This window comes from Melospiza melodia, chromosome 15 (assembly GCF_035770615.1).
Source record: "Melospiza melodia melodia isolate bMelMel2 chromosome 15, bMelMel2.pri, whole genome shotgun sequence".
Lineage (NCBI taxonomy): Eukaryota > Metazoa > Chordata > Aves > Passeriformes > Passerellidae > Melospiza > Melospiza melodia.
Window position 1 is genome coordinate 3328282 of NC_086208.1, and position 24445 is coordinate 3352726.

Below are 24445 nucleotides of genomic sequence, written 5' to 3' on the forward strand. Positions count from 1 at the left end.
ATGGCGGCAGCTGGCGGCGGTCGTGGCTCCCAGCCTGGGCTGATTTCGGCGCCGGGCACCGCCGGTGACACCTCCCTCCTCGGTAGCGCCACAGTGTGGCCCTTGAAGCGCTACGCTCGCTTCCTGCCCCCGAAGGACGGTGACGAGGAGGGGCAGATCACCTCCTGGAAGGTGCTGGCGGCGCGGGGAGGTCGCTGGGACGGTGTGGGGTGACTGACTCTGCTCTGAGGCAAACACGAATAAATGAGGTCTTTCAGGTGTCTTTTTGCGAGTCTAGAGCTAAAGAAGCAATCGGGAGAGATTTTATTTCATGAATTATTAATGACAACACATCAGAGTGTTAGTGGCCCACTTTTTTTTTTATTCCTTCATTCAGCAGTAACCTGTGATATTAAAATCTAGAGATGAAGGTGGAAGAATCCAGAGGGTTGTCCTAAGTAGTTAAATCTGTATATGGAGGTGTAATTAGTGAAAAAATCATTTAATGTGCCTCCTGCCTGTGGGAGTGAAGGGCAAGTTGCATTAGTGAGATATGAATTGCACACCTGGCTTCTAACAGCAACTTTTGAGACCTTTTATTTGGCACTAGAAATGAGAACTGTAGATTCTGTGCTTGCCGAGCCAGATTTTCCTTTGTCTGTGTTTTTAAAGGTGTTTGAATCAAATGAAGAATCAGGTCCTCTTGTCCTTACCATTGTGGAGTCTGGCCATTTCTTTATTTCCCAAGGGCGAACCGTGCTGGTAAGTTTGTCATGTAGAAAGAACATTTTTCCTTCATGTTACCATCAGTATTAACTTGGTTTCTTTTCTCAGCTTCATCTTCTCTCCCACTGAGTAGGAACTGTCAATTTTGTTTTGCTCATGGTAATTCTCATGTGCTGCTTTCCCTTCACATTTCTCAGAATAATACTAAATGCAGTATTTCCTGCTGAGGATCCACATTTCTTCTGCAGTTCTAAAAATCTAGATGAAGAGGTAATGCTAAGTGTTGCTGATGTTGAAAGATATTTGGTTGGGTTTTTTTATGATTTTTCTGACTAAGAAAACAGGAAAATTTCTAAACACTGTTTGGAAATAGGTAAAATTATAATTTGCTAGATGGTCCAGCTGACTGCTTGCCAATGACCTGCTAGCATTTTAGTTTGATGATCTGGTTTATCAAAGGGTTTGGTATTTTCTATGCTGGATGATGAGATTTAACATACAACATAAGATCCTTGGAGACAAAATCCAAACTTGTGTCAACTGGTTTTCCTGTAACCTGCACTTGCTTAAGCATAACCAGCTACTAAACTAAAGATTTCACAGTGACACCAAAAGGAAGATTCTGTCTGGAAGGAGTGGGTTTGGTGCTCTGACACAGAAGACCTTGTGCAAGGTGGAATTAAGTGTGTTCATTGTATCACCAGTACTCAGTGGTGATAACGAGGAGAGCTGGCTGATAAAGGTGTTAGAAAGGTGTTATAAACCACTGGAAGATGCTGCAGTGTAAAGATAGCAAAGCTTTTTTAACAGCATGTATAAGAGACTGTGTTGCAGCTGTAAATATGTATAAACTTATAAATTAGTTTTTACTGTGTCTCTTAAAGGGTCATAAACTTATAGAAATTTAAGTGTAGGGCAGAACCATGGATACCCTTGAATTTTTTGACTTGTGTATTGGGAGCATTGAATAGTTAATGCATGAGCTAACAGAGAGCTGCTACTGGGGATGGCCCTCAGCTCATTTAGTGAGGACAAGGTAAAAAGGGACTGTGGAAAGTATTTCAGCAGTTGTGTTAAAAAAAGGAAAGAGATTTTGAAAATGTGGATGGAAATGAGACTTCCTTATTGTGTTGAATAAGAAAAAGGAAAGAGGTTTTGAAAATGTGGATGGAAGTGAGACTTGCTGCCATCCCTTACCCCATTCTGCTTGGAATGGCTCAGTGCAGGATGCTCCTGTTCCTGTCCGTGGCCAGTAACTGGCATTCCTCTGGAAGTCCTGGAGATAACCATATCAAAGATAACAGCACTTCTGGTAACTAACCCAAGTGCAGAAAAGGCACAACCCAGAGCTGCAGCCCTTCAAAGGCTTGGCTGGCAAAGGCTGGATCTGGCAAGGAACAGGGCAGATAAAAGTGTGCTGTGGGGAAGGATGAGGGATCAGAAAAGCTGCTAAAAACTTGGCTGAGAAAAGCACTTTCTTGCAGCTCCTGTGTTTAGTGGCCACTGAAGCTTTCAGGCAGCTGCTTTGCTTGAAATGCCAGATGAGGAATGTATCAGGACTGTTCCAGCTTCTGTGAGACACTGAGATACTGTGGGAGCCATCACAGAGTGCAGGAGAGCTGGAACAGACATGCTTGGTAGATGTGACCAAAAAATAGCACTGAGAGTTCAAAAGAAAAAAAAAAAAAAAAAGTTGTTTTGGTTTATTTCAAACATTAATTTTGGCAACCTTAAAGTTGACAGACTGACATTTAGAATTTGTTTAAGAAAAGTTACATCAAGTTGGTTTCACAGCCTGTGGATTGCTTTGGGTGCAGCTTTGAGCAGGAGTATTTGGGCTGGTGGCACAGGTGTGTTCTGTGCCTGCAGGACTGAACTGGGGGGACTGGTTCATACTGGGACTGTGGGTTTCTGAGACTGGAGCAGCTGCAGTCCTCCCACTCATCCTCTTGAGCCTACCTGAGGGGCTGAAACCCCACAAACACCCCCTGTGCTCGTGTTCATGGGCTCCCAGCAGGCTTTGGGCTGGGAGGGACCTCACAGCTCATCAGTGCCAGGGGCAGGGACACCTGCACTGTCCCCAGAGCTGCAGCCAGCCTGTTCCTGAGCACTCCCAGGGATGGGGCATTTGGCAAACTCCTCCCTGAGATAACATCAACCACCCTGCAGTGCTGCTCAGGCTGTATTTTGCTGCAGAAATCATCAGAATTGGTTAATCCCAGTGGCTCCATCTCCCTCCAGTGCAGCTGTCAGTGCTGTCACAAAGCTGTCACAACATTTAGCAGGCTTTGCACGACCAAGTGGAGCCCATGCCTGGAGCCTGTCACACTCCAGATCCGCTCACTGGGGCTCCATTGTGCTGCTCTGTCACAGGGATCAGGCACAGCTCCTGCTCCACAGGGAGTGCAGCAGCTTTGGTGGCATGCTGCAGCTGCTGGCACGATGTCACTTGTGCTGTCACCTCCTCTGGCTGGCCTGGGCTGTGTCCCTTGCATTGCCAAGGTGTCCCCCACACCTGTGTGCTGCCTGACATTGAAATTCCCTCTGCTGTGCTCACAGAGCTGCATCCTTCAAACTGTTGCTGCCTTGTCTTTTGATCTTTCTCCTAATCCCTGCTTTGATGTGCTCCAGGCTCCTGGTTTGAGGGAGCTGGATAACAATTACTGGAGCTTTGTACCTGTGCACAGGAACAAGATCTGGGTCACAGGGACATTTCCTTCCCAACTGCAGAACTTCAATTTTTGTAACATTTTCATTGATGAATAATAAAAGGATTTCTTTTTATGTTTTTCACCTATGAACAACATTTGCACAAAGCTGAGAGTTGTGAAGAAAAATTTCTGTTTTCAGTATCCATAGTAGGAACAATATTCAAGTGTTTCTGACTGCTATCAAAATATTCTGCCTGTGATGGGTGTACTTACATGTTCTCTAAGTCCTTTTAATTTTATTGAAATAGGAAAGTTAAGAAACCTTTTCCTTAGGGCCCACTGGCTCTTTTATGATCCGTTTCTAAGAACAATATTTATAAAATAGCAATAAAATACTCACATATCCTAACAACTGTTGTTTATAATAAATACAGAAACAACTGTTTTCCTTTTGAAATGCCATCTATTTTTTGTGTAATGGAATGAAGAGGAGGTAAATGGAACTTCAGAGCATGGAACATAAAAATCTCTGATGTGTAATGCAAATTAAAGAGTGGTTTGATTTGTTTTATTTTATATTATTCTTTTTTAAACCAAATTCTTCATTTGGAATTAAATTGCAGAATGTATTTTGAGGAGCTGTTTTTGCTGCAGTGTTGTCTAACAAGACTGCATATTTGATGGTAGAAAAACCTCATTCTTGTCTACTGTAGTCAATGGAATTTTACAGGAATATCTCCACAGCATCTCTGGTAATTTCTGGCCATGCTCAAGATACATCATGTTCCATTTACCACAACTCTTATTTCCTTTCCCCTCTCTATCAACACATTATGGAAATTATATTTTGGTGTTTTATTCAGTGCAATTATTTCTGGTGCTAGAATTCATAATATCCTACAAATGAAACAAATTGAAATTGTGAGGAGGACTTACTTAATAGGATAAAATTAATCCAGAATAATTGATTTGTGACCTGATCTTTTGAAGTGTAGACTGGATGTCCTCAGTGCCCTCCTGCTCCCCTCATGACTTCCAATAAGCTTAGGGTGCAGTAGATTCTCACTCATTAATTAGGCAGGCATTCAGCAGGCATCCTCATGTTCCTGATGCTCTCTTTGCAGGGCCTGAAACTCAGGCACCAAATTTTGCAGATGAGATTCACAGCAGTGCCCTGGGCAGGGCTGCTCCCTGTGCAATAAATGAGGGCTCCTGACAGGGAGCTGGGCAGTGAGCAGGTTGTTCATGCTGCTCTGTGGTAGAGCCACAGAAGGTTGTTCTTTTATTAAAGTTTTGTTGGATTATTCAGTACCACAATTGCACTTCAACAATCTCAATTTCAGGTTGTTTATTTCAACGTGTGCTGTTGATGTGATTGTTTTGGACAAGCTGAGAGTATCCTTCTGCACCAGCTTCCCCATTTCTATTCCATGTCAGGGGCTCCTGCTCTTTCCTTTTCTCTTGCCCCAGTTCTCCTAAACCTAAGTGTGACTGTTCACAGGGGTTTTAGGATGAGGGAAGAGACGAGGATTTGACTCCATGTTTCAGAAGGCTTGATTTATTATTTTATGATATATATTACATTAAAACTATGCTAAAAGAATAGAAGAAAAAGTTTCCTCAGAAGGCTGGCTAAGAATAGAATAGAAAAGAATGATAACAAAGGTTTGTGTCTCGGACAGAGTCCAAGCCAGCTGACTGTGATTGGCCATTAATTCCAAACAACCACATGAGACCAATCACAGATGCACCTGTGGCATTCCACAGCAGCAGATAATCAATGTTTACATTTTGTCCCTGAGGCCTCTCAGCTTCTCAGGAGGAAAAATCCTAAGGAAAGGATTTTCATAAAAAGATGTCTGCCACTCCTAAGCTCTTAGAATGTTTATTTTTTGAGATTAGTGATGTCTGTTAATGAAGCATATTCACCCTAGAGTTTAATGTGTGCTATCAGTCTGGGAAGTACAAATTTTATACTGAGAATGAAAGAATTCATTACTGGGACACTCTGAAGAGCTTCAGCCAGCTCATCCCTGAGCATCCACTTTGCCTCTCTGTGTCACTGGGAAAAGATGCCCAGAACAACTCAGGGGTCACTGAGGTGTCAGGGTGTGTGCTGAGGTCAGGGCTGTCCCCATGCAGAGCCCTGTCCTGCAGGCAGTGTCTGCACTTTGGCCAGAGCCATTCTGTGCCTTGTCCCCTCAGGGGTGGCTCTGTGTGTGCTGCATTCCCTCCCTCTGCAGCCTCCCTGCCTGTGTGCACTGTTATTGTCAGCTTGGATATATATATATATATATATATATATATATATATATATGTGTGTGTGTGTGTGTGTGTGTGTGTGTGCGTGTGTGTGTATATATATGTGTGTATATATGTATATGTATATATATGTGTGCGTATATATGTATATATGTGTGTGTGTATATGTATATATATGTTTGTGTATATATGTATATATATATGTGTGAGTATGTGTATATGTATATATATGTGTGTGTGTATATATGTATATATATGTGTGTGTGTATATATGTATATGTATATATATGTGTGTGTGTATATATGTATATGTATAAATATGTGTGTGTATATATGTGTGTATATATGTATATGTGTGTGTATATGTATATATATGTGTTTGTATGAATATGTATATATGTGTGTGTGTATAAATGTGTATATATATGTGTGTGTATATAATGTGTATATATATGTATATATATGTGTGTTTGTATATATGTATATGTATATATGTGTGTGTTTATATGTATATATATGTGTGTGTATGTATATATGTATATGTATATATATGTGTGTGTATATATATGTGTGTGTATGAATATGTATATATGTGTGTGTGTATAAATGTATATATATATGTGTGTGTGTGTATATATGTGTGTATATATATACACATGATTAGAGTTTAAGAAGAAAAAAGGGGTTTTTATGTGTTTTTAGCTTATATACCTTTAATAAAGTGTGATCTTAAGTTATTAATTATATTACAATAATGTATTAGTCCAAAGCAATTAGCGTAATATAACTAAAATTTTTATAAAATTTAATAAAATATGTATATACATTTATTTATATACGTAATTTAACTTATAAAATTGTCATTTTTTTAAAATCTATTTTTATGCTAACAGTTTGGGTTTTTTTCTTTGCTATAAATACACTTTAAAATCATTAATTATTATTTCTTCTATTAACTTAGCTTTGCTTACAAAGTAGCTATTAACCCCCTCCATAGTGCACACAGAGCACTCTGCTTAATGATTTCAGCCCTGTGTGTTCTCTGCCACAGTCAGGCTCAAGAACAAGATGGGAGGGTCTAGGAGATCTGGGCTCCAAAAAGGATCATGCAAAGTTTAACATCCTTTTATTCCTTACTCTGCCTCTCTGCCTTCATTGGTAGGGCTGGAAATGTTTGCAGGGACAACTTGGTGCTTCCCTCACTCTACAGGTCATCTTGTTTGGGGAGTTTTTGGGATTTTTTTTTTGGTTCATGTTGGCTCTTCTGATCTTGACTCAATTTTCAAGACAGCTCATGCTGCAGAAATCAAGCCTGATGTATTTGGCCTTACTTAGATATTGGAAATAGATACAAAAATTTCTACTTCCAGGTGTGTAGTAATGAAGACTGGAGTGAAATAATGTTGGAAGTTTAATTTTCTCAACTTTATTCTACAGTCATTAATGAAGAATTTTTAAATAGAAAACTTTCTAAATTTTAAATAGAAAACAGCTTATTCTAGGAAAAAAAGTGTAAAATGACTGATGTATCAAGCCTGATATATTTGGCATTACTTAGATATTGGAAATAGATACAAAAATTTCTACTTCCAGATGTGTTACAATTTCTACTTCCAGGTGTTCATTAATGAAGACTGGAGTGAAATTATGTTAGAAGTTTAATTTTCACAACTCTATTCTACAGTCATTAATGAAGAATTTTTAATTTTTAAATCGAAAACTGCTTATTCTAGCAAAAAACTGTAAAATGGCTGATGTATCAAGCCTGGTGTATTTGGCCTTAGATACTGGAAATAGCTACAAAAATTTCCATTTCCAGATGTGTTACAAGATAATAATGAAGACTGGAGTGAAGTTATGTTGGAAGTTTAATTTTCACCACTTTATTCTACAGTCATTAATGAAGAATTTTTAATTTTTAAATAGAAAAATGCTTATTCTAGGAAAAATTATTAAGAATACATAACCATTTTATATCTTATTAAAACAAAATACTATAACATAAATAAAAACTAATAAACATATCAATGTAAACAAAAATACCATTTTACAATTTAATCCAAACTTTCACCAAAAAACAAACAAAAAACCCCATGAAGCAGCAATCCTGTGTGAAGAACACATATCAGTGTTGAGACCTCCCTAAAGAAACAGAGATAACCAACAACTAAAAACTAGAAAAAATTCCCAGAGAAAAAAGAAGGCAAAAAACCCTCAAAAATCCCTACAGACTAATAAAAGAGTTAAAACCAAAACTAACTAACTTTTAGAGCTGACCTCATCCTTCTGGGGTTTAGTTTGTCTTTTTTAATACTGGTTGTGATTTAAGGGCAGACTAGATCATGTTTGTGAGCAAGAAATGCTTTTCCTCCTGAGCTATTGTTTACAGAGAGTTTGTTTGGAAACATCTGGCTGGTGCACGAGTGTATCCAGAGAAGTGATGCAAGGCTGAACTGCTGCACAAATAACATTTCTTAGCTACAGAGTCATTTTCTGTTCAGATAGGCTTGCAGTCTAACAAAACTTAGATAATCTATCCCTGTGTTGTTTAGCACCACAGGGTTTCTAAATGCTGCAATAAAAAATATTCATAAATCACACACAATACCTTCCAGCACAGCTCACAGCCCTCGTTACACAGCAGGTTTCTGAATGCTGAAATGTGAAGTCAGAACAAAAGTATTTCCCAGGCAGTGCAGGATCCATGGCTGTGGGGCTGGATCAGCATTTCTGGCTCCTGCCTCGTGGCAGCTGTGGTCACATCTTCCAAAACATTTGGGAAACATCTTGCTTTGTTTTCCCCTTCAGCTTAATTCCACTCAGTCCTCCCTCTGAGAAACTTAGATTTTGGTCCCAGATGGAGGGAAGAATTTTCCTTTGCCCCACTTTTGCTACAATTCAGTCATGGAGAACTACAGGGGTATGTACCTGACTGAACCTTGATGACCAAACTCAATGAAGTGCTGCTGTTTCTGTCTTTGCATTTAGGCCCTCGTGTCCCTGCCCCGTTCCAGGCTGCGTTTTGGGGATATTCTGATTAATCTCACACTGCCCTCTGGCTTTGCCCTGCCTGGCTGGCTCAAGGGAACAGCACCGGCTCTGGTTCCCTGCTCTGCAGCCTGGTGGCAGCACCAGTGCAGAACGAACGCTGCTTTTCTCTGTGCCATCGCCCACCCAGAGCATGTCCAGGGTCAGTGCATCACCCGTGTAATCCCAAATTCCTGCCTTGCGGCTCCCAGGCCCTGCCCCGGCACAGATCTTCCTGCCTTCGAGCAGGCAAGGGACACATTCCTTGTGCTGTTCCCTTTTGTGGCTCTGATTCACTCACCTGACTCCACATGCACTGCCTGGAGTGCCCCAGGCCAGGATTGGAGCACCCTGGCACAGTGGAAGGTGTCCCTGCCCATGGCAGGGGGTGGCACTGGATGAGCTTTGAGGTGCCTCTCAACCCATACCAGGCTGTGATTCTGGGAATACAGGGACAATGATTTTAAAAAGAAAATGGTTAAATTTATATTTAATCTAAATCAAATTTAGGGGTTGGAGTTGGGTAATCAGGAGTACATCAATAAAAATTCCAAATGCTGCTTTTTCCCACTTGTTTTACCTCAGGACACATAAAAGAACGTGGGAAACATCAATAAAATAGTTAGTAGGAAAATTAAACAGTGAGTACCTTCTATAATTTATTTGAAAACAGTTTTTATTTTAAGGAGACAACATTTGTTCAACCTTCATCACCAGTGAAAGGGAAAACACTGTAAAACCAGACTGAATATGGGAATAGCTATATTTAAATAAACAGTTGGTGTGTCTCCAAAACAGAAACTACTTGGAACGAACAGAAGCACAAGTGGCCACAAGTTAAAGTGGCCTAGGGAGGGAATGGTTTGGAATTGCTTCACTGACAGCATTTGGGGCTTGGTTCAGCCTCTCCCCATTGCTCACCAGGTGATCTCTCCCTGTTGCTCTGACCTTTAGGCCTTTCCTGCCTTAGGGCACTGTGAGTGTGTTCAGTGCAGAGGCACCACAAGGGACTGGCCCTGTACCTGCTGTCAGCACCTGCTTTTGCAGCCCTCAGGGCAGTTCCTCTCTCCCTCTGAGCCCAGCTCATTTGGGAATGGCATTCCCTGCTGGCTGACATTCTGGAGTCTGTCACAGCAGCTGTCTGCCATCCAGTCTGCCTTTGCTTCAACTCTTCACAGTTTTTGAGAGATTCCTCTGGGAAGTGCAGCTAGAAATCTGCATGCAGTGCTGCATGAGACTGTAGAGCCAGTGGCAGCCCAGGAAGGCAGCAGTCCCTGAGGTGATTCCTGTTCCACAATAGAATGGCAGATGGTTTTGCAGCCTGGACCCACCTAACATGGATAGTGACTGTGCCAAACACCACTGGCCCTTCAGAATGTGACTTGTGGGGTTTGGCCCCTAGGACCCCTTGAAAGCAACCTGGGCTCAAGCCCTTGGTCACTGAAAGTATTGTGAGTTTGGATAAAATGGGTGCCTGATTTCCTGCAGCCCTAACACTGATTATTTGTTTGTGTTTTCCCCTGCACTTTGCTCAGTACAGGCTCAGAGTGCCTTGGGAGACACAGACTGTTGCTTTGGAGTTGTTTTTCACTTTCCTGAGGTGTTTTTACAGGAGCTGAGCAGCCTGTCGAGTCTGAAGAGACTGACAGTGATGCAAGTGGAGTATAAAAACATCTTTATCCAATTAAGGAAGCTGCTGCTGGATTCCCTGAGTGCCACCTGGAGCCGGGGCCTCCGCGGGGCTGGGATCCAGCGGGGCTGCGCCATTCCCCGGCTTCGCCTGCCCTCTGCTGCCCTCCCGGGCAACTTCAGCGCTCACAGCGCCACTCGCAGCTGCTTTATTCTGCCTTTCGGGGCCTTCCACAGCATGCACAAATGTAAATGTACAGAGAGATGGAAATCACAACATACTTCCACAGTGTTGTTACTGGATTTAATCCCTGGAGTGGTAAAACTTTCACAGTGCAGCTGTTTGACAGCTCCAAAACTACATAACTGCAGTGACTGATCCTCATTAGGGCTTTAATTACATCACACAACTCAAACATGTGCTCCTGAGTGCTGCTGTTTTGTGCTTTATTTCAGGAAGGCTTTTCCCTGATCGATTCCCACAAGTGGCTGAAGATAGTGAGGAGAGCAGAGTGCCTGCTGCTCCAGGCACAGGCCAAGGTGAGCTGAGCTGCTTCCAACATCCCTAACATGTTACAGAGATGGAGGAAATCTCTCCCTTTTAGCTAAATTAACTAGAAGGTGTTAATTACCTATGTAAATTAGAATATATTTTTTACTCTAGATACTAAACAAGAATAGATTAAATATTGATATCTTTTATAACTGCTAATACTCAGTTTTTAGACTGCTTTCTGAGAGTTAGCTGCTAAAACAGCCAGACTGGTTTTATTTCCCACTCTATCTGCCATAGCTAACAAAAAGATGAAGCAAATCTTTTCCAAGATTCTTCTGAGTCAGACTGCACTTCAGCAAACAAACTCTCTAACCAAGCAGTAACTGAGGCATTTTGTGGCCCCTGGCCCAGCAGCAGGTGGTGGTTAAGGCGTTTGGTACTCAAGGAAACAAAATGGACATGGGTTTCTGGTCAGCCACTCAGCTCTCCTGATGGAAGGTGGTTGGTTTGCCTTTAAGTAATCAAACAGCACTTTTTTTCTTACCAATTTATGTAAAAATCTCAGGGTTTTTTGTTCTTAGATGAACACTGATACTCTGTAAGTACCTTCATGTTTTAAATTCATGGTTTATGCCTGAAACCAAAACACCTCTGCACTCTGCTTTCTATCAGCTTGTTAAAAACCTGGCAAACCTGAAGGCAGCTGGGGCGGGAATTAGTTCTGATGAACCTGCAGGCTGTTCCCTCCCAGTTACCAGAGCCAGTCCCCCAGTGCAGCATCAGGGGATTCTGCTGCTCCTCACCAAGACAAAACCAACATCACACTCAGAGCCAGGTTTCAGCAAAGCTCTGAGGGGCACCTCAGGAAAGGAGGAATTTTAACAGCCTGAAATTAATTTGGTGCATCTCTGTTTACTTACCATAAATCCACACAACTTCAACTGCAGTGGTTTTACCACACAGCTTCTCTACTTCATATCCTAGCAGTGGATGCAGCTTCTGTGCTCATCTTTATGATAAATTTCTGGTTTATCTTGTACTCCTTGTTTTTTGTAAGTCATTAATATTGCATTTACAGTGCAACTTGCTCATCACTTCAAATATGGCTTCAGTAGGGCACTGTGGCTCTTAGCCAGCACAAGATTAATCTTCTTAATAATTTTGCAAGAAATAATTTCCCTTCATATTGTTTTCCTTGAGCTCATCCCCCCAGCCCAGCATGGAAGAGGTACAATGTAATGATTCCATGACATCAGGGGTCTTTAATACTTCAGCTTCTGTGTGGTTCAGGTGTGACTGCCCAGTCCTCAGTTTATGCTATAAACCTTGACATATCACAGCTCTCTTTCCACTAAGGAACAATGTTTAATTTTCAAAGTCTACTGTTGTTTATGAAGCGCAAACTAAAGTATTTACCAGTCCCTGTGAGAAACCCAAGGGAGTCCAAATAGTCCAGCCCCAAAATTAATTTGGGGATCTAAACAAGCAAGTGCCTCTTTGAAAGTGTTCTGAGGAAACTCCAGCCAAGTTCCTTTTGTGAAATCAGAACTCACCTGGCTGGCATTGCCTGGCTCTGGGAGGCTGCCCCAGTTCCTTAATTAATGAGGGCAAATCCAGCTGGGCACTGGCAATGAGTGCCACACTTCACATTAGTTTGACATTTTTCCCTTTAGGAAGCACTGAGCCAGGCTTTTGTGCTTACCCTGCCCTAAAAATCTTTTTATGGGATTCAAACATCTTCAAGCAGCAGGCATGTAAACACAGGGGCTGTCAGCAAGAGCTGCCTCATCTCTGAGACAGGAGCTTTAAAGTGAGAGGTGTCCTCGTGTTCCAGCAGCGTGGGATTAAAATGGGCATTGAAAATGGGGCTGACACTGGAACCTCAGGAAGATGGAGACCTAAATAAGCCAGGCTGGGCCAAGGAAAATTTGCTGCTTTTCTAGTACTTTAGGTTTTTTAAAACTGAAATTTGAAGATCAAACAGAAAGTTCCATTAATTCACTCTCTAAACACTGAATATGCACCTCCCTTACATCAGCTCCAGGTGCTTAGGCCAAGCTTATCACACAGCAGAGACTCCATCCCCATTTCAGGGCACTTTGCTGAACCTGGGGCACTTATTAAAAATACCAATTATGGTACAGCCCAACAACCTACTCTGGGAGGGTCAGAGCTATCTGGCAGTTTTCAATAATTTTTAGTATCATTTCACTCTTTGAAGTAATGCATTGAATTTCCTGCACTCCTTTCAACGTGCCAGTTTCTGTTCAAGGAACATTTAGGTGAGAGCCAAAGTGAATGTGTTGGTTTAGCTCCACACAGGAGCAGGCAGACCAGGAACATAAATCCTCACTGGAACCTGCATTCCCAGAATTTCTAGTCCAGATCCAGAGTTAACTTCTGCTTACTCTTGTGTCATTTTTTGTCACAAATAACTGTGTAGAGCTGGCACACCTTACAGGACACTACCTGCAGCAACAATAAAACTTCATTTTCTTGCTATGTATAAAAGCTGAGTCCTGGCAAGGCTTGCCCACTTGGCTAAACCTAGAATTAGTGACAGGTGGCCTTGCATCACTCACCCTTTTCTTGCATATTTTTACCTGATTTTCAAATCAGCAATCAGTCTTCTGGTTAAGCTGCTGGGAAAAACTGAAAATACAGCAATTTGTTTTTAAATTGGCACAGTTATCCACAAAGCCATTGCCTTCTTCCCAACTCCAGCAAGGATGGATTTACTCTGAGCAGCTGGAGGGGGCTCCAGGCTGATTTGCTCTCCCCGTGTTCCGAGCAGAGCGAGTGCCGCATGTTCCGCGTGCAGTTCGGAGGCAGCTGCAGGGAGGAGGTGCAGCAGCACTGCAGCAGCTGTGTCCACAAGCTCGGGCAGTTCCTGCCCGTGCAGGGGGCTGAGGAGCAGAGCCCCAGCCAGGACAGCCAGGCCATGGACACCGAGCACGCAGTAAGTGAGCACACACTGAAGCACTCACCCCTGCCTGCCAGAGCTGCATGTGAGGAGCTTCTCACAGCTCTGAGACTGGCTGCATCAAATGGGAGTTGGGAAATTGGACAGGGCAAAAAATGATCAGAGCCACCGAGTAACCCTGGCTCCTGGCTCTTTTCTGTGCGCTCCTGCTTTGCAGTGGCAGTAGCTGCTACAACTGCTTATTCACAATTTAACCTAACCTGGCACATCTAAAAGCCATCTCAGGAGGAACAGAATGTTTCCCCTCTCCAAGTCCTGAGATAACAGGAAAAGGCAGAGACAAACAGCATTTTCCAGGGTGATTATTCCAAAATCTCTGCTCTCTTGGGTATTGGATCCATGGAAAAGAAGCAGTGTGCTCTTGTGAGCATCCATCCAAAACATTCTTTGAAGTTACTCTTAGCAAGTTGTTTGTGACTTCAGTTTAGCCATGAGCTAACAGGCCTGTAGTTAAACTGTCATGTCTTTCATTTTTAAAGACTGGAGCAGATGTGCATGCAGGTTCCATAAAAAGATGTCATTTTACTGCAGAAGGTAGCTGAGCACATTCCCTTCCCTCAGTGCTAAAAATGGAACTGCTTCCCCCCCTGCACATACCCACACTCTGCTTGGTAACAAGCCCTTATTTGCATTTGGTATTTTCTAGCCAGATGAGCCTCTCCCAGACTCCTGCACAAGCCTTGGAGAAAGAAGATCTGTAGCACAGCTTGCACAGGTAAAAAACAAACATCCTCTGTTTAGAGTCTGTAACTGAGCCTGAGAATGAGCTGTCTCAGATTCCATCTGGGAAATGCCTTCCCTGAGCATTGGGATGCCATCATCTACACCAGCAAAACACTGAGTCTGTGTAATGATCCAGAGCCAGGGAATCAGCAGCAAAACAAGGTGTTGGGTGGTGTAATCACCCCATCTGAATAGGAACAAATGACACACTGAGAGCAAAGAAATACCCAGAGGCAATATCCAAATGAATGGCTCTGGCACTGGTTTGACTCTGCAGATCAGAGCTGAAGCCTGCAAATATCAATCAAGGAATCACAGAATATCCCATCTAACCCTGCTCTGGCAGTGGGAACCCATTCTCCTTTGTCCCCAGTCCCTCTCCATCTCTCTGGGAGCCCCTTTAGGCACTGACAGGGGCTCTGAGGTTCCCCTGGACCCTTCTCAACCCCGACCCACAGGAAAGCATCCCCACATTCCATGGACAGCTTCACTGAGCAGTCCTGGGTAAACACCTGGAAGTCAACTGTTGCTCATTTACTGGAATTCAGGCCAGTGCAGAAGCAGATGAGCAGCAAACTCTGCTCTTTTCTGGTTTTGTGCAGTTCCTTTTCTGTATGTTCCTTACCCTTCTTTCATAGTCACTGGCTGAGCACAGAATCCCAGAGTGGGATGGACTGGAAGGGACTTCAGAGGTCACCTCATTCCAACCCCAGTGCCACGATGCCCAGAGTTCTCCCACCACCATGGGAAAAAGCTGGGAGAGGGGATTAAACAGGGATGAAAAGGAAGTTTTAACATAAAACCTCCATACTTTACTTCTAAAAAACATGTGGCTAAATGAAAAGCTTGCAAGTGCACGCTTGGTTATCCCTACACATCCATGAGGCAGCAGGTACAGCTCATACAGAGTGTACAGTGATTACAGAATGGATACCCAGCAAGAACCACAGTACCCAGGAATTGGCATTTCCAGGGTCCATTTCCAACTGAAATAATTGCAGTGTAAAAGATAGGCTGGAATCACACCTGAGCATCAGAGAAAAGCTCACACACAGAGATCCCAGCTGTCTGATGGCACTCCAAGAGCACCAAACCCAGGCAGCTCCCTGTTCCTGCAGCACCAGGAGGGCTGGGCTGTGGCTGTGTCCCACTCAGGGCCCTTTCCCACCTTGCATTGGCAGTGGGTGCTGCGGCAGCGGCCGGAGCTGCCCCCGGTGCTGCGGCAGCCGGCCTGGAGCGCCCGCCAGCTGGGAACCTTCATCCGCCTGTGCCTCATGGACCAGCACTTCCCTGCCTTCGTGGAGGACGTGGAGAAGGAGCTGCACAGGCTGGCCAAGGAATAGGCACACCTGGCACCCCAGCTCTGCTGATTAAAGGTTCAATAACAATGCCTACAGCGGTTTTTGTCGGTGTTTTATTTTTAAAAACAGGTGAATCCACTTTTTATACATCATTGCACTTCAACAAATACACAGAACACGAGTTCATGCAGCTACAGTTACGCACATCATGAGAACCCTGGTAGGTCTATTTCTACAATCTTTAAATCATGAGAAATTACAGTGTCAAACTAAAGAGGAATAACTAGTTGCATAGAATATCACCATGCTGTAACATTTCATCATTTAAACAAAACAAAACAAAAAAAAAAAGAAAATTATAAAAGTTTGCCTGAATTGAATGTACAAGAATATGTCGAACACATCAGTGCAAAAGGATTTGAGAATTTACATGAGTTAACAAAAAAAAAAAAAAATCACTTAAAAAGCAATCATATATATATATTTATAAACTGAAGGTTTGTTTTTGTTTCCAACTGCATCCCACCACCACCAGCAGCCCCTGGCACCACCCAGCCCCGACGCCCAACAGGACACCCCGCGCTCCATGGTTAAAGCCCTTAAGGAAATTCCAATGTCCCTGCTGTGAGCACCGGCCCGGAATCACTCCCTCCCTCCAGCCATACAGTAAGGAATGAATATCAGCAGCTTCAAAATGAACCACAACGACTTCTGGTTTCCCCTTCCCCAAATATAAATATATACTGTATATATCTTTAAGTTTTGCTGTACTTTACAAAAGAAGTGTCACTAGATGGCAGCGGTGCGGTTTGAGCGGTGCCGAATTTAACAGCTACAGGAAGTAAAAAACAGCGCATGCGTGAACCCGCCTGGCTACTGCTCGTGTAAAGAGAGGAAAGGAGGAAAAAAAAGCAACATTCACAGCACATCAAGCCCAAAAGAGTTTACACCTTCTACACGGAAGCATTATTAAAATTCATCTGGCTAGGTCATCCTTGCAGGAGAGGCTAAATAAGGCATGCGTTAGACAGTCATATTGTTGCTCACTTGGAAAGGAAAGAAAAAAAAAAGAAATCAGACAGAACTGGAGTTCTAGAACCAAGAGTTCCAACCCTTAAATTTAGCAGGTCATATTGCCATCAGTCTCTCAGAAACTTAAAGCTCTAAAAAAGAAACGAGAAAGAGGTGCTAGTCAATGGTGAACAGCGCGAGCCGCCGCAGCCTGCAACCCCCCGTGCTCCCACCGGGGCTCCCGACAGCCCCAGCTCCACCTTTTAGGGAAATCAATCAGGAGGGCTCGGCAGCCTTGCCCACATTTTAGCAAGCAGGGCCTTAAACCCCCCGCCTGTCTGAGGAAATCAATGTCTGGTGCCCACCCGTGGTCCCTGAGGTGCAGCAGGAATGTTTAATGTTTAATGTTTAATGCAGGGAACGCTTTGCTGCTGCCCCCCAGCACTGAGGGCAGGAGGGCTGGGCCTGCCCGCTCCCGGCCGGGCGCAGGCAATACTTACATGATGAGCATTTTTAATTTGTGTTTCTCTGACGTAAGTTTTTGTCTTTGTGATTGTTTGTAGAATTGGTTTTCCTGCAGAAAGGGATGGGAGAGAAATGCATCAAAAATCAGTCACAGGTACAGGGAAAATGGACATAATTGTTACTTCATTAGGCAGCATTTCAATCTTCCTCCCTTCAACACAGTTTTAGCCTATGTATTTTAGCCCAATATTTGTTTTCTAGCAAGATGTTGCTTTTCTTTCCTCCGGTGCTAAGAAACGCACCAGACGGCCCATCACCATCTGTAATGTCACATGCAATATCAATCCTATGATTTATCACCTCCCACAACCCCCCAGATTATCCCAAAGAGGATTTTTTTCCCAAAAACACACTTACATTGGCCCAGCTGGTTCATCATCTGCAGCAAGCATCCCGAGGCACCAGGGAGAGACAAGGGAAGGAAAGAAAAAAAGAGTCAGTGTTTGTAGGGGGCCACAACGAGCAGCAAAGTGATCTATCTACAGCATCAAAGGCCATTCCAGTCGGGAGTGCAAGGATCATGGAGTTACTGCTCTGGATTCGGGTTTAATGGCAGGTATGTTGCTTCAATGGGTTTAGTTAACACTTGGAATGCTGGTCATGAAGGACTGCAACTGTAGCGGACAGATTGGTGCAACATGATCAAGACTCATCTTGTCCCCAAGTTCCAGTGGTTCAATCTCATAAAAAATAGATGAGGAGACAAACCAACGGTTCAGTTGTAAAATCCTGCTGGATGTTTGCTTGCATTGACTTGTTTTTAATATGCATTTTAATTTTTAAGCTGTTTTTCCACTGCTGATGGGTAACTCCTGGTATATACCCCAGAGGATACATACCCCACACTCATCTTTCCCCATGGATGAAACAACCTCTACATTCCCCATTTTTCTCAATGTTTAATTAGAAGGGACCAGGTTAGGAGGAGGCTGAAGGGGAACACTCGATTCCAGGCCCAACCATGGTCCTTGGGCAGCAGCATCCAGTGTCACCAGGAGGAGTCAGGGTGCTGGGACACCTCTGGACACACTTCAGCTGCAGAGGACTGACAGCATGTCCTGCCCATGGTCCTTGGCAAAACTCATTTAGGAACTGGCAGGGGGCAGGGAATCTGCCAATGAGGAATGTTTCATATCAACTCTCACGACCAATTGGGCTTTGTTTTGGAATTCTCAAACACCATTTTCACCCACGCTGTAGTACAGAAGACAAAAATGCATTTACACAACAGTACAAGAGTCAATCCAGGAGCCTAATGCTCCCACAGATGGATTTTGGGGGGACCAATTCAGGCCCTGCTGGTTTTGGCACTTGACAGTTGCCGTTCCCACCTCGTGCCGGAGGGATTTTTCAGGGAAGTCTTTGAGAAACTCTCAGCAGGATTCCACAAGGGTGCTTAGTGCACATGAAGCAGTTATGGAAATTACAGTCTTACAGTGTAGGCATCCGCATGAGCACACGCCAGGAGTAATGTCAGGCAGAGGGGACATTACTCCACCTGGGCCCTCGAGGCAACGGAGAGGCAAAGCCACCGCTAGCACAGACAGTGACCAGAACAGAAAATACTTCAAAAATAAAGAACTAACCACAAACCAAGAGCTTTACAGCCAAAGTAACAGACTAGCGACACACCGGTGTCCACAGAATTCCAGTACCAGCAACAGTAACTATCGGACAGGGTACAGAGAACTGGGACTAGGAAGGACAGCCAGACATCAATGTGCTGTTGTATATACAGTGAGATATACAGAGACACATCAGGTACTCGAACACAAAGCACAGCAGAGGAATCTATGGCTTCCTTCCACAAACATCTCTGGGAACCAAGGATCCGAGAGCTCCAGGTGGGCCAGCGAGCCTGGCCCCGAGGCCAGCGCTGCCCCTGAGACCCAACTCGGCTCCAACAAGCACCATCCACTGCTTTGGGAGTTTGTTTGGCTGGACTTCAGCAATAGCAAACTGCACCGTGGACACTCGCTACAAAATAACCTTTATCCCTTCTCTGCTCAAAGATTTAAATGCCCGCTTCAGATAAGCAAGTTTGTATTGTCAAAAATAAAAAAAAATAATAATAATTTTAAAAAGCAGCTTCAAATTGATAAAGGCTGCCATTGGTGATTCCTCACAAAGACCCCGCAAAAAAGCCTACTGGGAATACTCTATTTGGTGGATCCCCACGACTCCTCCCTGTCCCATCTCTAAGCTAAACCACAGATAAAAAGACCAAGGGCAATTCCCAGTCAGCTGCTAAGTGCTGGCAAAGCATCCCCAGTACAGTACAGACACAGACCGAACCCTCAGCGAAACCAGGGGCAACAGAACAACAGAAAAACCAGTACAAAATCAGACTAAAGAAAAGGTTCAAAACAGCAAACTGAAATCCAAATTAGTTGTGAACGTGAATGAGGAAGTTTTCAAGAGTGTTAACGTCATGACTTGTGCGTTGTATAGACTGAAGCGGAGGTTAAACAAACTCCAAAGCATGCAGAGCTCTCACTTACCACCATTTTTTAAGGGTATGATGCAATTGAAGGGGGGAAAAAAAAAAAAAGAAGTCATAGTAACCGACAAGATCAATTATCACCCAAAGCTTTAATGCCACAGCCCTGCTCTAGGACAGTCAGCAGCACCTATGCACAGAAAGGTCCCCCAGCACTGGGAGCAGCCACTGAGCTCCTCCTGCAGCACCTGCCCTGGCACTGGGATCTCCACAACCCCCCTGCTCAGAGCACAGCAATAACCCCACAGGCAGGCCTTTCCTCGGGGCATGGAGTGACCTGCTTCATGGGCTCCCAAAACTGCACATCCTGAGCCAAAATGGGAGAAGTGCTGCTTGGCTTAACACAGGTAATCAATCCCTGCAGGCAGAAATAGCTGGGAATTAAAACTGGAAGATGATGACAAGTAGATCTCCCTTAGCTCCTCCACTTGGATGGGAATGTGTTTTGTGCCCCCCCCTCCGATTTTCAGCCTTAATTTACAGGCATTTTGTATGTCACTCAGTTTCTTTCACCGCCTTTGGAAAGCTACAGGGTTTATTTTTAGTATCAAATTAATCCTGGGTAGCATCTTGTGACTGGAGAAGTTAAAAATGAAACACTAGCGGCTTCTTCCAGCACTAAGATTCCAATTTTTGCTTCTGAAGGGATTCTACATCTCAGCTCATGCTTTAAAACCTGGAAAGAATCAATCCCAGCCTGGTTTGGGTTGGAAGGGACCTTAAAGCCCATCCAGTGCCACCCCTGCCATGGGCAGGGACACCTTCCACTGTCCCAGGATGCTCCAAGCCCTGTCCAGCCTGGCCTTGGGCACTGCCAGGGACCCAGGAACAGCTCAAAGCTCTGAAGGAGCAGCCAGAGCCTGTGATAGCTCAGGGTCCTGTGTCCATTCCCACTGGGATACAGCAATCCTGCTGGGAACAGCTGATGGATATGGCCTCACTCTGTACCTGCCTCACCCTGACAAATTTAAAGTGTAGGAGAGAAAGATGTGCATAGAAGGGAAAAAAAGCCCCACCAAAATCACTGGTTACAAAAGGTAAATGGTTGCAGTTAAAACAGTTTGGTTCTTTCAATTACTTACAGTAATAGCAGGAACAGGGAAAGTCAAGAGAAAAGCAAAAGAGGGTTAGAAAGAATGTGGGGATTGGGATGGAGCTTCTGCAGAGCCAGGAGAGGAAACACATTTAGGGGAAGTCTTTGGATTAGGCTGAGGAATGAGAGGGGAAGAAGGAAGAGGGACGTGTTATAACCCAGTCACCCCAGGGCTATGGATTTCCAAGTACAAACCACTCCCATTCCTGTGGGGAATGGAGCCAAGGGGTTTTACCTTCTACTTACCCCAGAAACACCCTTTAAGCCAGGGGCTGTGCTGATTTTAGACTATGGGATGCAACAACAGCAGAAAACCCTTCCTTTAGGAACTCTGCTAGGCTACCCTCAGCTGGTGCTGGCTGAGCTATGGAAACCAAGCAGCTCAGGCTGTACTCCAGAGAACAAAGCCATTCCCCTCTCTCCCTGCCCAGGGCAGCACCCTGGCATTCCCTGCTGGCACCTCCTCCCCTGGGCATGCAGCCACGTGCCAGGGCATGCCAGCTCATGCAGCTCTGACCCCCAAAGCCATGGAAGCTGCCCCTGGCCAGCCCCCTGTGGGTGTGCCACCCCCTGTGGTTGCTCTCTGGAACAGGGAGCGAGCTGGACGCTGCCTTGCCAGGTGTAAGGCAGGTCAGAACTGACGTTCTGAGAGGATGCAGGAATTCAGTCTGAGAAGATGCAGGAATTCAAGCGCCATCTGCCCTCCCTTCCTCCTTCCAGCACGGATTTGGGTGTGCTGGGAGAATATCCACAGCAAATCCTGCTCCAGGCAGCCCCTGATGCCACTGCTTTGGTGGGAACAGGGATTTCATGGGTGCAATGTTCCTTTTCCAGCTCTCCAGCAGCAGGACAAAGAATCAAGTCCCAAATCAGAGTCCTGAGAAGGAGGAAACATCAGCCAAGGAGCTCCTGAGCAGCCCTGGCCTGAGGCACACCAAGCAGCTCACGGACACACAAAGCCAGGTCCATGCAAAACCGAGGCCTGCAGTCAGGAAATGCCAAAGTTAAAGGAGTGTCCCTGCTCTGCCAGCATGGCAGCGCCTCCAACAGAGGGAACCTTTACACTGAACTGCTCCAAGTGCAGCCAGGAGCCCATCACCCTCCCCAGCCTCCCACGGGCACGCTGAGCCAGGGCACGGGAAGCCTGTAGAACATGGAAATCTGAGGGAAAGGGAAACAACATTCAATTGTTTCTTTGGGCTGGCCAGGCAGAATTTCCAGGCGCTGGGGAAAAAGTTCCAGAGGTCTGAGGGATCCTCTCACCCAGAGAACACTTCTGTCCCATCAGTCACGTCCCTCAGGACTAACTGGGCACCTGTGCCCAGCACCAGGCTGGTCTCACCTGAGAGACCCAGCACACCCCAAACATTGTCATTTGCGCAGGTTTAACTGAGCCAGCCCTAAAGTATCACCTGGGCACGGCATGAGGTGAGAGCTCATCGTGAGCACCTGCAGCTCCCAGCAGAATGCAAAACCAGCAGCTCATCCTGCACTGCCCCAGCCAGGAGCCAAGGTGTGCTCCAGCAGTTCATTAACAGCCCCTTCTGCTCCAAAACCCTTTGGTTTTTTTCCTCCACCCTGAGGAAGTGGGTTTTCCACAGAAGTGGCCTTGTTTAGCAGCACTGGTTTTCTCCAAATTTTAAAAACAATCCTTAGGAGTGGTCTGAGTAAGCCACACTTCCAGTTCTCTGTGCACTCCTCTCAGCAGGCCAGATGGTGGCCAGGCCATCAGAGGACTCCTGAGGGACAGTGGCAGACACCCTGAGGTGGACGTGTGGCACCTGCAGAGTGGGGACACACCACAGGTCCAACACCTGCACCCAGCCCTTGGGATCTTTACAGAGATCTGCAGCCAGAGCCATCCCCCAGCACGGTGTGCAACAGATCCAGTGGGGCCACCCACCCTCACACCTGCTGTGGGACACAGGCTGACACACACCTGGGGACTCCAGAAGGCCATTCCAGAGTTATTCCACCCTGGAAAGAGGGGGTGTTGGTGCTGATGATGGAACAATCCCAGTGTCTAAATTTGGGGATGTCCAAGGAGAACATTCCCATCCCAGCAGGAAGGGCAGCACCAGCTCCGTGGTTGTTGCAGCACCAGCTCAGTGGAGCTCTGCCACGAGCACATCCCTAGAGGTGAGCAATTCCCACTGACACCAGGGCTGGAAAAGGCAGCAGAGCTCCTGGCTGTGCCAGCTGCTGTGGAACAGGAGTGCTGTGTGTTTGGCCTCAGCTGCTGGCTCAGCCACAGCTCCCTCTGCAGCAGCGGGGGCGGAGGTGGGATTTGGGAGGGGGAGCTGAAATCCCAAACTCCGAGCGCGCCGCTGCATTCCAGCATTAACTTTGGCATTTCGTAACCATGTCTTGAAAATAAGAAAATTCAGGATAACCCCAGTCAAACATCCCCACGTGGCAATCAGGAGGCTCCTGATGATTTCCCATGAGTGCATTTGTACGTGCCCTGCCCCTGGGGCATTCCCCACTGCGGCAGCACAGAAAGCTTCGGTGCCAGGATGGAAAATGCACAACTACCCAAGGAATGTGGGACTCAGGGTGGCATGGTGCCAGCTGTGTCCATCAGCCAGGCAAACCTCATCCCCAGCTACAGACTGTCACACACAGCATGGATTTCTCCTCCAGGAAAGGGGACAGGGAGAACATCTGACCCCCACGGAGGTGTGTCATGTCACTCCCCAGGGCTCTGCCTCCACAACAGCAGCCCCAGTGAGCACTGGAGTGACCTCAGCTCCTTGGCTCATCATCCCTGACAGCTCCAGGGGGATGATGAGCCTGCATCCCTCGGGTACCTGGGGAGTGGCCACACCAGCCAGGAAAACTGCCTTGGAAAGAGGCAGGGAACTCTTCACCTCCAATGTGAGCTCCAGTGTGAGCTGGTCACACCACAGCCAATTCCTGTTGGATTCCGTCCATTTGGGGCTGTTGGCAGGGAATATTTTTGTATCAAATTCCCAGGACCTGGTTTTGGTCCTTGTGAAACTTCATCCAATGAAAATTCTGAACAGGGGGAACTGTAATCACTGACATGGAGGAGGAGGAAAATGAAAATTGACTGTTCCAAGTTTTCCGGGCTGGTGGAGGTCCCTGAGGCCACACTGAGGGCAGGACAAGCCCTGGAGCCACTGGAAGCTGTTAGTGATGCACAGAACATGCACTATGGTTCAACTGGGAGCTCCACCCTGAGAGCAGCCCCCACACATGCTCTGTAAGCAGTTAGTAAGTGCTACTCAAGGCTTACAACCAAAGCTGGTTTCCTCTGGGGATGCACTACCTCAGCCAGTTCTGATCCAAGCCTCGGCCCTGCTCCCGTTATTCCATTTGCTGTGTTCCACGAGCTCCTCTCCTCGCTGTGGATCCCGTGGGAGGCTGTGAGGGTGGCTGTGCCCACCCCACACACACATCACTGTCCCACACCTCTATTTTCATGCCCTGTGAGGGCCCCTGCAGCCCCACAGTCCCACCCAGCTGCCCTGGGTAACAGCTCTCACTAAAAGGGCTTGGCCAGCCCAGGATGGTGC

The 24445-nt window shown here is 45.5% G+C and overlaps 2 protein-coding genes across 3 annotated transcripts in view; one reads left to right on the forward strand and one right to left on the reverse strand.

Annotated features, from left to right (window-relative positions):
* Window positions 1-16134, forward strand: REC114 (REC114 meiotic recombination protein). Its single transcript, XM_063169398.1, has 6 exons — window positions 1-171; window positions 652-741; window positions 10731-10814; window positions 13565-13729; window positions 14400-14468; window positions 15658-16134. The coding sequence occupies exons 1-6, from the start codon at window positions 1-3 to the stop codon at window positions 15817-15819; spliced, it is 741 nt and encodes a 246-aa protein (XP_063025468.1). The 3' UTR covers window positions 15820-16134.
* Window positions 15873-24445, reverse strand: part of NPTN (neuroplastin) — a 26197-nt gene continuing 17624 nt past the window's right edge. The window contains exons 6-8 of one of the 2 annotated variants that reach the window (XM_063169397.1): window positions 17671-17680; window positions 17289-17362; window positions 15873-16940 (exon numbers count right to left, since the gene is read on the reverse strand). In XM_063169397.1, the coding sequence (XP_063025467.1) occupies window positions 17302-17362; window positions 17671-17680 (71 nt within the window). In that variant the 3' untranslated portion in view covers window positions 15873-16940; window positions 17289-17301. Of the gene's footprint in view, window positions 16941-17288; window positions 17363-17670; window positions 17693-24445 lie in introns of both variants that reach the window. The other variant, XM_063169396.1, reaches the window with a different exon arrangement.